The sequence below is a fragment of the Strigops habroptila genome, chromosome 7 (genome assembly GCF_004027225.2).
Source record: "Strigops habroptila isolate Jane chromosome 7, bStrHab1.2.pri, whole genome shotgun sequence".
NCBI lineage: Eukaryota > Metazoa > Chordata > Aves > Psittaciformes > Psittacidae > Strigops > Strigops habroptila.
The window spans coordinates 16,727,015-16,743,169 of NC_044283.2; the positions used below are offsets into that span (position 1 = coordinate 16,727,015).

The following is a 16,155-nucleotide window of genomic DNA, read 5'->3' on the forward strand; positions in this document are numbered from 1 at the left end:
GGTCCACTCCTTTATTATACTCCTTGCTTCGGTAACATCACTGCTTCTGATACTTTTAAGCCTTTGAGATGTGGTAGTTAAATGATTATCCTAGCAAAATGTTACAGTTCTGGTAGGACAGTGTGTCAAAAATCATACGGTGGCTTCTACAGCAGCCCTTCCAAGAACTTTATATCCTAGCTCAGCATTTGATAATATTCTCATGTGCTTGCTATATCCCCTTGTTCACATGCTTGCAGAGCAACACTGTTATAATTTTAATTGTACAATTAACGTTCCATTAAATACCCAAATCCTGAAGGAGTTTTTGTTAGTAGAAACGTGACGTTACCGCTAAACAAGTAATAAAAGAGTCAACCCCCTCATAGAAAATTTGCAGCAATAAGTACATAACTACACACAAACATCCCAGACTTACGCAAAACTAGGCTTTCTACAACAAGATAAAGTGCTGTAGCTAACAAGTCCATTTTGGCAAGATAAAACACAGTTTTAAAGACTTCTAGCCACTATTTACAGCTCTCTAATTACAAAGCCATTTTTCTTTTAAAACTTCGTCATATCAACAAATTAATAAAATGCAATTTTACATCATTCAAGAAATACTGCTACTGTAGTCCTATTTGTAGTAAGTTATTTGGTAAGACGTACAGGTGACAAAAAGGGTCCTGCTATGGCTAGTGGATGGGAAGATGCCAAGATCGTAACAAAATCCAACAAAACAATGCATTTCACTAGTTTTGTGGTAGCTTTCAGCAGATGCAGATTTTTTTTTTTGCTGAATAAAGAAATTTAACCTTTTGCCACCACACACCATAGTCAGAACCATGATGTAAGTATAAGTACGATGATTAAGAGCTCTCTCTCTCACGCTTGCTTACTCTGTCTCTCTCATTAAGGAATATTAGAGATAGTCATTTAAATTGTTCATGTTAGTTGAAGAATATTTTAAATCTAAATATTAACATGCTCATTTTTGTCCAAAATTGAAGTTTCCTAAGTAAACTCTGAAAGAATGTATTTACATCTTCTTCTGCTAGCCTATTACTTTAAATGTGTTATGTAATAAATTTTCAGGTAATTTTTAGTAACATGAACTAAAGTTTGGTGATTGTTCTGATAACTTTTCTTTAAACAGAAAAAAAAAGGAAAAAGACAAATGAAACATATGATATATACATAGACACACACTTATGAGTGACAAAAATTCTTTTGAAAGCAAACCAGGAACATGTGTGTGTCAGTATATACAAATATGTTATGAACACAAAACCTGACTTCAGAGGAGAGAAACCTGGATTGTCTTTTACATAAGACGAAGAGATTCCTAAGCATTGCTTACCCAGACACTGAGTTTTCAGAACACACTGGGTCATATTTTGGTTCTTCCAACCTTGCGCTTTTCTTTGTAGAGAGATCTAGCACTCCATCCCCTGCAAAGAACGAGTAGTGGTGATAGCAGTTGTTTAACGATGCTCTCTGAAATCTTGTTAGCAAATGTTTATACCTATGGCCCATTTTTTAAGCAGTTACTTTATCTTGTGAAATTACTGACATCCCTTTAACAATGTCAGCTGTCAGCAAACGGTTTTATATATGATTGGTAACAAAACTTTTTAAAATTAAGGAAAAAGTACAATCATCCTATTCAGAAATAATAAAATTTAAAAGAAGAATCTGTCTTCAACAGGGACACATGAGTGTTTCCCTAAAAATCACATACATATATATATTGCATTGTTTACTTTCAAGGCAAACAAAGCAATGCACTTATTATTCATATATTCATATTTACAGACTGTAAACAACCAAGCATGATACTGAAGTTAAACCTGAAATAACTAAATCATAGGCTTACAGGATAATTCAGGCTTACAGGGATCTCGGGAGGTCTCTAGACCAACCTCCTGCTCAGAGCAGGGTCAGCTGTGAGACCAGACCAGGGTACTGGATGAGACAGCAGTAACTGGGAAGAGAGCTTGAGCCCAGAACAGACTTTTGGGCATGTGACCTATGTCATCAAATGTTCTAACAGTTTGTTTATACATATTCCCCCTGCCACCCCCGCATATATGTAATAATGAAACTAGAGAAATGGAAAGACCTAAACTGGGGTGGGAGTCCACTCTGTTAAGTCACTGGCAAATGTTGAATTCAAGAATTATAGTTGACTGTTGAAGTCTATGAAGTACTGAAATAGAAAACCATTTTTTTTAATCAATATTTAAGAACATTGAAATTTAAAACAGCTAATTAGCACAGCTATTACTCCTAGTTTTTGTCTTAAAGAAAAAAAGTGCATTTAAATTATAGATAAATCCCCTAAATATATTTAATTTCATACCTTTCTTCCTTGGTTTTCTGTTTCGAACTTGGGCTGTTTCGTATGCCTGACCTCTGCGAATCCGATTTTGTGTTTCAACAAGTAGCTCAACATTCAGGTCTACAACCAACCTTATGCTACCCATTTTTACATTAGTGTCATTTTCATGTTACTGCATATTATTTCTAAAACATCAATCAACTGTATATATTTTCCCACAGCCTCAGATGCAGACATGAAGCACTGGCTGAATAGTCCAAATACCAACACTCAAATAAAGAAGTCAGAAAAATCGTTAGGGCAACTGTCTTTTACACCAATGCTGCATAGAAATAGTTCTGTGTAGTAACCGAATCCAGCTATTTAATTTTGACTGTGTTTCCTCATTTTTGACTGTTTTCTCTCAACTATTTTGTATTATTTGAAAGGTAAAGAGAGAAAAAGTAGCATTACTCAGCCTGAGTGAAAAAACATTTATAAATATGCCACTTGTCAAAGATGCTCCTTTACTCCTGAACACATTCCTTTCAAAGTCTTCCTTAACCCTAAGAAAGCTAAAGGAAGAACTAGTTAATAAGCTTTTCTGACATTCCAGAAGGAAAAGCCAATTAAAAGCACTACAGAAGTATTTTTCAAGGACTATCTAGCATACCCAGCTGTAAAATATTACAAATACCTAAGCTCGCAATATACTCAAGTCCTGCGTAACAGACAGATTTAATCTGTTGTGTTGTGTCAGTCACACAAAGTACAACTCCCTTTCTTAAGTGCTTGTGTGTGTTCCCTTTCACAACAGTTTCTCTGTCTTCAGTTGATATTCATAGGCACTATGATAAAATAAGTTTAGAAGAGGTGACTAGAGCAAGTCACTGGAGAAAAAACAACTTCAAAGTTCACAACTCATCAAGAGCTAATACTCTCTGTATTCAAATTTAAAAAAAAAAAAAAATTTAAAATGAAGCTAACTAGATTTTTATGGAAAAAGAAAAGCCCAAAACCCAGAAAACCAAACACCACCCAACAAAGAAAACCCAAAGACTCTTGCAAAACTCTGTAACAAAATCCAACAAAAATCATTTTCATCTCCAATCTTTCAGAACTGGCTTTGCCAAGACAAGGCCACCAGTAAGTTGAAAAATTACTAAAAAGAAGACAGTACTGAAAATACAGGCTTCTAAAACAAAAATTAGATACATTTTATGCCTCCAAAGGGTAAGCAGAACTGAAGAGTCATTTCAAGTTCAAGACAGTTTGTTCCTCCAACACAGCATATGTAAGCATTAAGAATATGACACCTCCCTAAAGACAATGCTTTATGGGAAGCTGATCCTCAGGAGTGAAACAGAACCATGCAAGAAATTTGATACACATACAAAATACCAGATAAAGTCACCACACACCAGGATTCTATTCAGTGATTTCACTCAAATTACATCCCCCCCCCACCTCAAAATTATAAAAAACCGAAATCAGCACTGTCCCCCCCCAAACAAGTAACACAAACCCCCCCAACTGATACAGAAAGGGATGATAAGACAAAAAGACTCAATAAAAATACACAGTAGTTCCTGGTTTCGTACATCTTCGTGCTTTTTAGTAGTATCAATTATTATTATATAACAAAGGAGCACCTACAACTGGTAGGAAAGGGACAGCATTTGTTATAAATCTTTAAGACATGACGAAATGCTACCTAATGAAATGAATGTGTGCATATATATACACACAGACAGAGTAGAGATGTTCACTTTTCATTAGGTACAAGACCAAAAGGTTTGCAAAGAGGTATCCTATAGGTTGAAAATGAACCTTGAACACTTGCTAACTTGCAAAGTAGGAATAAGGTTTTTTTTTTAAATCAAGCCAGAACTTTCTATTTCTATCAAATCACTCAGAATGGGCATTTAGGCAAGAATTCTGGGCAGGAACTGAGTTATATCAGGGAAAAAAAAACCAAACAACAAACCCCAACCAAAACCACTCTAAGGTAGTTTCAATAAAAGATATGGAATTACGTTTACTCTTTAGCTGAAGCCATGACTACCACGACGACAGTCTTCATAAACAACACTATGTAACTGGATAATATAGAAAAGATATTAATTTTTCAGGTCTGCTGCTCATGATCTTCTAATGAAGTTATTTCTGTGCAAATTTAATGATTGTGATCTCCAAAGAAATGGCTCCACTTCTAGTCTTTGCTTCTCAGCATAAGATCATCGGGTCCAGCAACACCAAAAAATAATTAAGCGTGATCAAAGGTCATCTTCAAAATAACCAGGAGGTGGAAGAATAACTAACAGAAACTGTATGGGTCACTCTTGAATTCCTACATTTGGTGTTTCTAGCAAACTTCTTTTTCCTGGGTTTCAGGAAACCTCTCACTAGCTATTATGAACTGCCATACCAGGCCAGACAACCTACTCTACCCAGTCCTCAGTCTCCAGGCACAAGAAAATGCCTCTCCTAGGGAGAGCACATCAGCTTGGCCACCACCTGTAGCTCATTCCTCTCCTGCTCTCTCAGTAGCTCTTCAGTAATCACTGAAATAAGGATCTGAGAGATACATCCCTGTCTAGTCCAGCTTTAGTTTCTGGCCTTAGTTCAGTTAGCTGGGAAGTTGTCCAAGGCCTTTTTTGAACCCAGTGACACTGTCCATTTCCACAATCTCCTGTCACAGCAGTTCTGATATTCACAAACTACTGCGCAAAAGCTGCCCCTTACATGCTTTTCTCTTCCAAGAAGTTTCAGCAAGCCCTGCCTAGTTCTAATATTGTGCAATTTAGTAAATAACTCTCCCTCTACCTTACCCATCCTACTGTGGTAAACCTCAATCAGGTTTTTCATAGCAACAAAGTGACACTGTCTTGTCTTCACTACCTTTCCTGATGATGTCTTGCTTTCTGCTGGCTATTTTTTGTGCTGCTGCATATGAAGACAATGTTTTCAGAGAAGTGTCAGTAAGAATGACAATTAATTCTTAACTACGGCTTTGACTAGCCCCTTTTTGCTGTGCTGACTTGCTATTCTGTAAAATGAAAAACTGATAGACGAAAAGTATATGGCTATGCACTGGGTGCCCATGGCAAGGTCTTGCCAGCAACTGCGAGGAGAAGCCAGAGGCTGCCCTGTGCCAAGCACAGACAGTTCTAGCTGGTTCCAACAGACCACTGCTGGACACAGCTGAGCCCAGCAGCCCTTTGGGCAGAACCTCTGGGAAATCCTATTTAAGAAAGGGCAAAAAGTGCTGGCTGGAGGCAGAAAAAGGGAACAAAAAGAATGAGAAAACAGCAGAGGGAAGCCCAGCGGCAGAGGAAAATGGCAGAGAAGAAACTGTTTGGTACAGACTGTAGACACCCCACATCCATTCCCCTTGCACCACAGGGGTGGTGGTCATCACGAGGGTGTCTGGAGTGAAGCTGAGCTGGGAAAGGGGGAGGAAAGATGGTGTTGTAATGTGTCTTTCTATTTCCACTACCGGAAATAATAATTATTTTAACAGACAATAATTGAAGTTAATTTTCCCCAAGCAGAGCCTGTTTTGCCCATGATGGCAAGCGGTAAGCAATGACAATATTCTTAACTCATGAGCTCTCCTTCCTGTTCTTCCTATTTTCTCCCCTGTGCCACTGAGAGAGAAGCAAACAAGATAGTGTCTGACAAGGAGCGTGGTTGTTAGCCACCAAGGCAGCCAAGGAAGAAATAAATACCTACTGCCCTCCGAAAACGTACATTTTCAGGGTGACCTTGTCATGCAGAAGCATTAAACAAACTGTTTCCTGAATATACTTACAGCTCATACAATTTGTCTTTGGGAACTTAGCATGCGTACCTTCAAAAAACACAGTACTTTCCCCAACACAGATGGTAAGAACAATATATGAAGAAAATAAAAGGTTATTTTCAGTAACGTTTGGGATTCTTTCAGTAGCCCTGAACATAACAAACAAGAGGCCATACATGCTGTGAGCCCAGTTGCCATACTAACTTCAGTGTGGATTTTCACAATATGAAACCACTATTCAAAACATTAAGAATTGTTTCCAAATTCTGGTCCATTATTCAGAAATCTTTGCTACAAATTTTGGTGAAATCAAATGAACATTGTTAAACTAGATAATAAAATGCTATTTTAAATCATTTAAACAGGATTTTTGCCTTGGATTATCCTTAGTTTTCCTACTTCTTCAGTAACAGCCAACAGCAACAACAAAGCTACAGCCTAGCTGTAAAAAGTTCACAAAGCGAAGTGTCGCACATTGCCGGCTACCTTCTGATGTCTTCAACCTATGATAGATCAATGAAACATGGAAATCTATGCAAATTCTCTTGCATTCTTCTGCTATGTTTACAAACTATCATTGTTCCTAGAAGACACAGCAATAAGAATAAGATAAACTATCAGATAACTTGTTTGTACTGCTTATACTTCTGCCTGTTGTAGGTCACTTTGCTTAGAAGCGTGAGAGTGATCAACTCTTCTATATCTATCAAGGGAAAGAGGCCTCTGCACCCAAGTCAACTGCTGCTGGGAACACTCCCCAAAGAGCTCAGGATCATTACTGCACAAGAAAATAATAAGTTGCTGCAGGATATTTCAAGACTGTTCTTCACTCAATATTTTATTCTACAAGGATGCTGCTTTTTCATTGTCTTAATTTTGAGGACAAATAATATTGCAAAAATACACACCACCACCCTATTTTTTGCTAGATGCAGTGTTCACAAAACACTTTTTTTCACTATACAGAGTATTCTTTTCAAGGCCTGGACAGTCTTAAGAATTACATGGATTAGGAAAAAAGAGCAAGATATGGGTATCTGAGACAGTTGCTCCCAATTGACTGACCATGAAGAAATTGCCTGATTACTTAGCAGCAAGGAGCACAGGAATAAAAGCACCCTGCTAAGTTACCACACTTCCGCACGTACAAGAAAGCAGAGCATAATCTGGGACTCTGCTATCAGTCAGGCACCAGCCAGACATACTGGGATGCCAGTGCTTAAATTCAGTACCAGGGGTGCAATGGGTTGACCCTGGCCAGTAGCCAGACCCCATACAGTCCTTCTCTCACTCCCTCTCCTCAACAGGGATGGCAGAGAGAAATAAGATGCAAAAGGTCATCAAGATAAACACAGGGAGATCATGTGCCAATTACCATCACAGGCAAAACAGACTTGGGGAATTGATTTATTACAAATTATAATAGATTTGGATAATGAGAAAGACAAAAATTAAAGCACCACCCTACCCTACCTTTTCCCAGGCTCAGCACCACTCCCAACCCTTCTACCTCTCTTGCCCATGCCCAGGCGGCACAGGCAAGGTTGGGAATGGGAGTTACAGTCAATACAATCCTTTCTACAGGACCTTTTCCTCATGCTTTTCCCCTGCTCCATTGTGGGTTCTCCACAGACTGCAGTTCCTTCAGGAAATATCCAGCTGCTCCAATGTGAGGTCTTCCACAGGTTGCAGTGTGAATAACTGCAACCTCTGTGCTGCAGGGAAATACCTGCTGTGGTGCCTGGAGCACCTCCCCCCGCTTCTTCTCTGACCTTGTTGCTCCCCTTGCTGTTTCTCACTCCTCTGTCTTCCAGCATTTTTGATCTTTCTTAAATACATTTTCAGAGGTACCACAAACCTCATGGATGTGCTCCACTTTGGCCTGTGGTGTGTCTGTCACAGAGCTGACCTCTTCCATAGGTGCCACCCTGCAGCCCTCCCCAGCTACCAAAACCTGGCCATGTAAACCCAATACACAGGGGTATCAAGTCTCGAAGTGTCAGACCTGAATATTTTGGGAGTACTTCAGAGATGGCCAGCAGATACTGGAGGAAAGCAAGAAGGTTTCTTAAATGAAGATAAGGTCATCCAGACATCTTCAGTGGCAGAATCTTTCTTTCAGTATTGAGATAGCATTTAGCTTGGATCTGCTCAGTGCAAAAAGAACCCAAAAATCCTTCTAGTGATCCGGAATATAAAACTTACTCCTTCCTCTCAACTTAAGTCCAAGAATCATTGCCATAGTGAAGGAACAAGACTGCTTTATTAGTTAGATCATTAATTTTAAAAGATTACTACTACAAATACAAAGCACCTGCCTAAACAGAAAATGAATTTAGGTCATTATCTGCTTCACAAGATTCGAATTAAGACAGACTTCACCTTTGACAGTCCATCAGAGAAATGTACAAATTTGCACTTCCTGCTTTGTTACTGCCACTTCATTTGGAAATTGTAACAGGAATTACAAATAGCAAATAATAACAAGAGTTGCATAACAATTGAAAGACACTACTAAGAAGGGAACCATGGTATAATTTATGAGTCTCCAGACTGAAGTATATTATGTTAGGCACAGAATAATGTACTTTTAAAAATGATCCAATTGAAAAATTTCATGATTCCCTAGTGTAAGCATGTAACATGTCAATATATCCAAGCTTTCTTCAGGAAAAGGACAGAAATGAAGAGTAGGTAAAATAGTAATACATAGTCCCTGACAATAGCTAATTGAAAGAACTCTTCCTGAATCATTGCACCTAGAACACAATGCAAATGAAGAGAGCGGGCTGACTTTTTCCATCTTAATCTTATTTGCTTGTGTTGCTACCACTAGAGCAGAAAGCTAAGATAGCTCAAAACCGCTATTTTATGTTGATGGGAAATGCTAAGCGCAGTACAACTTCACTGCTAGAGAAGATGGCTTAAAGCCTTTCTCCAGCTGCAGCTTTGTTTCAACACTTCTCATTTCAGTAGCTCCAAACTTCAGAGCAAGACTAGTATCTTTAACATCTGCAAAGCATTCCAGCAAACATGGCAGTGCAAGTTCTGAGAATCTACAGTATCTTAGCATGAGTTTCACATAGTAAACTATGTATGCTGAGCAAATATTTTAGCCTCAGATATTTTGCTGCAGATGCAGAATTCTAAACTTGCTGCTTAGCCTTGTTATAAGAAAAATGCAGATCATATAAAAAAAATTAAAATACTTCAATCTCTTTATACTTTAAGTTATTCTTGGACAGAAGATGAATAGATTTTCAAATAGCTGAGGGTGGCAGCAGAACTTTCTTCCCATCGCTGCCCTGTTCACCCTCTGCCTTCCCTTTCATTCCTCAAAGATTTATTTGGGCTCAGCATGGACCAGAACCTGTCCCTGGGGACTCTGCTCCCTCATGGACATTTTAAACTTGTTATTCTTTGTAACCAGCTGTTGAAGTAAGCAACAGGCTACAGTGCTGATACCAGGAAAGTACTTCCTATTGCCGTTGCAAAAGAAACATGCTTCAACCCGGTCCGTTATAAATCTCTAAAATCTAATTCATTCATAGCAAATGTATGTCAAAGCACTACAGATATTTTCTCAGGATTTAATCTGCACAAGCTATTCACTAAACACAGGCATGAACTGGTTTCTGCTGATCATGAGGAATAAAAGTAGGAATTCCACAATTTCTTAATGACAAAGAGAAAGGATGTTTAAACTTTAATCTAGACTAGTTATGTTTAGCAAGGTAAATCCATGTTAGAGTACTGCCCCCAAAAGCATGTGCCATCTTAGTGAAGACTGCATCACTGAGCACACACATATGAAATCTACTTTCGCCCTGACCAAGGTATGTTTTTCCTCAAAAACTAAAATCTGCAGTTCTACCTTAACTTTTTTAGTATGGCATATGATGTATAGGTAAACTTTTCCCTTTGGTCTGCAGTATTATTGAATTAACATGGACTCTTGTATCTGCAAACAACGAAAGCTGCTTTTGCCACTGCTTTCAGTTGCACATGAAGTCACAACCCTTCCTGAAAATTGCTGCTAATCCAAATCAAGTTCAAAGTCCACAACATTCTTGTGATTATACTGTTATCAGTTTTGGGTAGCAGTACTCCTTGAGGCAAATTACTTCCTCTTTGTAAAGGACAGCGAGACAGACTTTTTCTTTTTCTAGCTTTACTCTGAATTAAGAAAGTTGCTCTGATCTATAATGATTAAGGCATGAAGTATGGAAATTTCCTCCCAAACAAATCTCCTATTTGCACCATTCTAACCACTCTGTATTTAAAGAATCCAGGTGTCCAAGGGCCGACACAGACACAATGACCTTTGCTCTCTGAAATTCCAGTATCCTTCTCTCTCTTCTCAGGAAGCTTCGTAAGAACCATTTACTTCTTCCACAGAAGTTTGGACCACTGTTACCTGTGACAGCCACAGGTGAGCTGACTTAGATTCAGTATGCAAAAGCTGAGAAATTCCAATGCCACTTATTTAACGCAGGCACTCAGAAATGAAAATATTTTTCTGCTCACACATAATACGAAAAATGTTTCTTGAAAGAATGTAGGGTTTTGGCTGGTTGGTGGGGGTTTTTTTGGTGGTTTCTCCCCACCAGTTCTCTTACAACATTTTTTTCCTGGTGCTTGAAGGAAAATATATTAGTTTTCTTTAAGTGTTAAGTTGATGCAATGCTGATTTTCTTTCAACCTTATTTTAATCACGTAGGATAATTCTTTTTCCTATACACTGACTACTACTTTGGAAAAATGAAACAAGGATATTTGACACAGACATATTTTTTTAAATGAATAAGACTTCAAAAGGCAATAAATGACAGCAAAACACAAATAAGCAGATATAGACATTTACCTTGCTGAGTATTCTGTTCTTGAGTTCGATTCACAGTGAGGTCTAGAGGGCTATCCTGTTCTTCCTGAAGGGAGTTTTCCGTTTGGTTCATTTGGATACTTTTACATATCAGACTTGGTTCAAACGATGAACCATTTCTGTTCTCTTGAATTTTGCTACTTTTTGAAATGTACTCAATCGCAAACTGACGGATCATTTTTTTCATTAATTCCTGAGCAACTAGGGGAATGTTAGGATCACAGTTCTGAGGAAGATCTAGGAATAAAACACAACAACAACACAGGCAACAGATGCATTAAAAAACCAAACTTCATTACTTGTCTTTAAATAAATACTTCCCATAAGCCAAATAAATGTGTATAATAAGTACATGTGTAACGAACACATTAATTCCGATGTGTGCAAGTTTTTCTTATGAGCATTCCTAACTAGAGGTCACTTTGAAGAACATATTTAGCATGCATCAGTAATTTTTACCTCATTCCTCTGTCATAGCATGCAAGTAAAACTATGTGGGTAGATCTGTAACGCAAATATGGGAGTCAGAATCTGTATTTATTGCTGGCAAATAAGTTAAATTTTCATTTGCAGACTGCACATGTTCACTTTTGAAAATAATTTTGAATACAAACAGTGAAAGTTAAATAAAGCTATGAATTAATACATAAGTCACTTTCAAAGAACTGTAACAAAAAAAATTCAGTTGCAGTACTATTTATTAGTCCTTCTCATAACAAAATAGTTGTACTTTTGAGGAGCTGATCTTAGAGAAAAAAATTGTTTCACCTACATATTAGATTACAATCCCTATTGTAGAATCAGGATTGCGATGTCAAAACTGCTATGATGCTACTTGAAACATCATACAAATTGCAGCAACACAAGCAATTGAATTCTACAAAAAAAGTTGTAGATTTCTATTGTAAAATCTTACAGGATTTTCAGGGCATTTTTGAAGTTCTACCAATAAAAACACCTGGCAGAAAAGCTTTATTTCCTATTCTAAACTGGAGGTACCCTATTTTTCATTTGTGTGTCTAACAGTCCCGTGGAGAGAAGTGTTTCAAAAAAACCCAAAAAGGATCAAACATACGATAGCTATTCTAATGTTATCTATCAGCTAGAAGAAAGTTAAACATCTTATTAACAAGCATAGCTGAAACTAAATTTGCTAATCGCTGAAAAGAATCCTAATACGAAGTACCAGAAAGATCAATCAAATAAAGCATAAGTAACTATGTATAAATAACAATACTTAGCATAAACAACGTAATTAAGAAACTCAGTTAAAGCAAGCTGTGTTACTCATTAATGCAAAACTGCATTGATGACTGCAATACTTTATTTCACAAAACGAGCACAATGGTCTATACTCAAAAGATCTAAGTAGTAGTAGTAGTACTCATTTCACTACCCCACTGTTCCTACTCTTTCAACTCTATGCACACACAAACCAAAAATATCCTCTTTGATGTTTTAACTACTGCCCATCCTTGAGTTCACAAGTAACGAATGAAATAGATTTCATCAAGAAGGGACAGGGATTTAAAGATTTAAGGTAAGTGTGAATGTGATACAGAATAATCAGCTTTTAGGTCAGCATGGATTGCCTGAAAGAAACACAAAACAACATGGTGGCAGTTACTGGGATACTTAACATACTCTGGAACAGATAAGACAGGAGACAAATTGAGTTTTGTTTTCATGGAAGTGGAGAAACCGAAAGGACTGGATCAGGTAGATGTTTGCACGCAAAGTGTAAATTTCCTAATAGGTAGTTTGGAGTATAACGCAGCATATTTGCTCAAGCATTTTATGCCAATGAAGCTTTATCCATCTACTAGCAAGAGTGACCATTGAGAGACCAAAGAATGTTGCTCTGGGTTTTATCCAGTTCAGACTTGAATACTTCCATGGATAGAGACTGTACAACCTTGCTGGGTAGCCTGTTCCACTTGCTTACCTGCCCTCACCATTCCTTACATAAAAAGGACCCTCTTCTTTCAAATTGTCTGTTATCTTTCACTGTCCTGTTAGGCACCATTGTAAAGACTTCGGTAACCTCCAGTAACCAGTAACCTCCTCAGGGGTACTGAAAAGCTCCTCTTGATTTATTCCTATTAATGATGCTTTGCTTCCTAATAGAGAATGAAGCTGCAGATGCATAATTTGTATTACAAGGAAGAAGTAATTTAGAGTATTTCGAAGTTAGAAATAATTTCTCACAGCTCTCCAAATGATATAAAAGAGAAATAAGATGTCAGATACTCGAAGAAGAAAAAGTTACGTGGTTTCATAAGCTATTTTCTTTTTACACACTGTACATTTTCGAAAGAAAATAGACGTTTTAAGGGTAAATGCAACTTCTATATAATGTTTTATCAACATAAGACTCCTGAATGACCAGACTAGGGTACACGCACTTCAAGTGTATTATATAGTCTAATTCCTTACATTCAAAGGCTGTAAGTCTGTATTATTGTACAAGCATACAATGAAAGCATGTAGAGACCTGTGATTTTAAATTCATGGTAGGAAAGTTTCACTACACGTGGCAAATTTGTAATTAGTCACCTGAAATTTTTAAATGCAATTTACTGTATTTTGGGGTAAGTATTAGATCTCTGAGCTCAGTATCACTAGCAAATATTTCTTAATTATTATCAGCAGATGGCACCAGATATACTCTGAATGACCCAAAAAGTTTTTATTCTAAGATGCCTTATTAGAAGTCCTGAATATAGCAACTTACAAAACTTTAAATCTACATGCCCACATTTGTTGAAGCTTCTTTTTTCACATAGTTGGTTTAAAACATGAGGCATGTGTATTTACTCCACGGATGATATATGTACATACATACTACCTCAAACCCAGCAGAACAGTCTTTAAGGATCAGGAATAAAAAGCAGCTCTGATGTTCCTCTAGTTTCTCTCAGATCACTATAGACGTCCTGATATTACTAGGATAAGAGAAGTCTAAGTAACACATTTGTATGATATAATCTGATACGTTCTGCTTGTGATTGTCCAGATTACAGACAGAATGCAAGAGAAGGCAGTAATAAAGATTATGTGTATGACTACCGTGATGATTTATTTTAATTCAAAGCTCACATTTAGGATTGAAACTTCCTCAGTTTATGTAGTTTTACTATTAAAATCCATACTCTTAACTACTCTCTACATCAACACAGTGTGTGATCATTACACTGCAATGCACAATGTAACAACCGATTTAAGTGATAGTTCAGACCTACACATGCATTTGGCAGGACAATGGGCAAGCTCCCAAAATAGTGCTCCACAATATTAATTATTACTTGAAAATCAGTATTTGTTTTTTTCATTAGAAAGTCAAAACAGTGATTATCTGTTAATTTCTCTTCTTCTGCAATACCAAAAAGCACTGGAAATCAACAGGGAATTGCCCTTATACCTTAAAATCATGCTGTGAGAGTAGCAGAACTAAAAACACCTGGTTGGTCATCAGCATGTTTCCTGTACCCACTCCAGCTCTCGCCTTCTCACAAAAAGGCCATGTTTTCCAGAACGACCCCACCTCAACAGCCACCAACCAAGCTGTCCCAGCAATATCCTTAGCTCTACCTGTAAATTTTCCAGCTCACTGCCAGATCACCAGCAAGTTAAAAACAGAATACAGCCATTTATTCTGAGCCATGTATCATGATTAATTTAGTTAACTTCACTGATCACCAACAGAAGGAATAAGGGCCAAGTTCACTCTAATCTTCTGTTCAACATTCAACATTTTTCCTTCCTCTTCTCAGATGGTCATTTTTATTACTCTATACACAGTAGTATCTCTAAGGTTTTTCTTAAACACAGTGGAAAATGACCAAGAAATTCAGAGGTCAGTGAAGACAGCAACACTGGCAGGCAGGCAGTCAACACAAAAAAGTATGTTTTACTTCCTTAAGAAAGCAGCTGAAATCCTGCTAAACATTCTTTGAACTTGATGAAAAGGGATAGCAAGGATGTCATACAAATTGACTGCACAATGAATTCGTGCAGAAAACCTTTCAGATTTTGAAAGGATTTCTTAAAATTAACTAAAAAGGAACTGCAGTTATTGGATGAAGTAGTGAATACATCTCAAAACTACACCTCAGAAACACTTTGTTGTAGTCTGAGATTATGTGCGCAAGATTACATTTTCATAGGTTTGCCAAATAATACATATGCTGTCCAAGAAGCATAACCAGCTTGTGACATCTATGTGTATTTGAGATATAACTAAGCAATGAACAGGAGAACTCAGAGTTAAATGCAGGTATGTGGTATGTTGTAAAAAAGCCTTAGTTATGAATGGAAATATTTTAGAATACAAGACAGATACCTAGAAACAAGGGAGAACTTCAAAAAGCTTACAGGGAAATTATTTTGGTATGGAAAATATGCCACTGAACATACTCAACAGAGTTGCCCAGAGAATCTGGAAAGATTTTAGTCATCCTGACCATTTTCTCCAATTTTGTGCCTCAATTTCTTAATTTCTGCAAAAGCTTTTCAGGTTTCTATCTTCTCCTGGTGGATCATGTCCTGAAGATAGAACCTGATTCACAACCATCAACGTATTCAAATGACCTTTTCTTTTTCTTCCCCTCCACCGCCTTAATTTTTGTTTTAAAAGGTCACATAAATATTGCATGGAAAAAAGCTTTGAAGAACATACAGAACCCAGAAAATTAGTTATCCATGATCAAAATGTCTGATCCAGCTCTTAACAACTGCAGTTCTGCCATATAATGATGATCACATATACAACATTCTATAATGTTCATAGGGGGAAAAAGACTAATATGTATTTTTTTAAAGCACATCATGTTTTCTCCTTGTAACTGTTTCTCTGACAAAGAAAAATGGGTGGAATTTAATGTTATTTAAGTGGAAAAAGTATCAGAGTCTTCTCTGCTCTCAATACTGAATAGGTAAAGAGAGATGCCATACTTAGGAAGAAAGTACCTGGGTTTCAGATATATTGTTTACTGGAAGCAATCAAAGTTTTATAAAAAAATTACTTTGGCTTTAACTGAGGCGTCTGCTGAGGGCAGGACTTTCCTACAGACCCCTATCTATAAAACTGGTCTTTTATACATAACTAAGATAGGTTCCTAATAGGAAGACTGTTACTTAGTTTACCCATCTTGGCAGTAATTCTAT

At 37.3% G+C, this 16,155-nt stretch overlaps 1 protein-coding gene across 10 annotated transcripts in view; it reads right to left on the reverse strand.

Moving 5' to 3' along the window:
- LCORL (ligand dependent nuclear receptor corepressor like) overlaps window positions 1–16,155 on the reverse strand; it is an 81,616-nt gene that overhangs the window by 27,268 nt on the left and 38,193 nt on the right. For 8 of the 10 annotated variants that reach the window (XM_030493218.1, XM_030493219.1, XM_030493227.1 and 5 more), the window contains exons 5-6: window positions 10,972–11,226; window positions 1,343–1,433 (exon numbers count right to left, since the gene is read on the reverse strand). In XM_030493218.1, coding sequence (XP_030349078.1) covers window positions 1,343–1,433; window positions 10,972–11,226 — 346 coding nt within the window. The remainder of the gene's footprint in view (window positions 1–1,342; window positions 1,434–10,971; window positions 11,227–16,155) is intronic. The other 2 variants (XM_030493228.1, XM_030493229.1) reach the window with 1 other exon arrangement.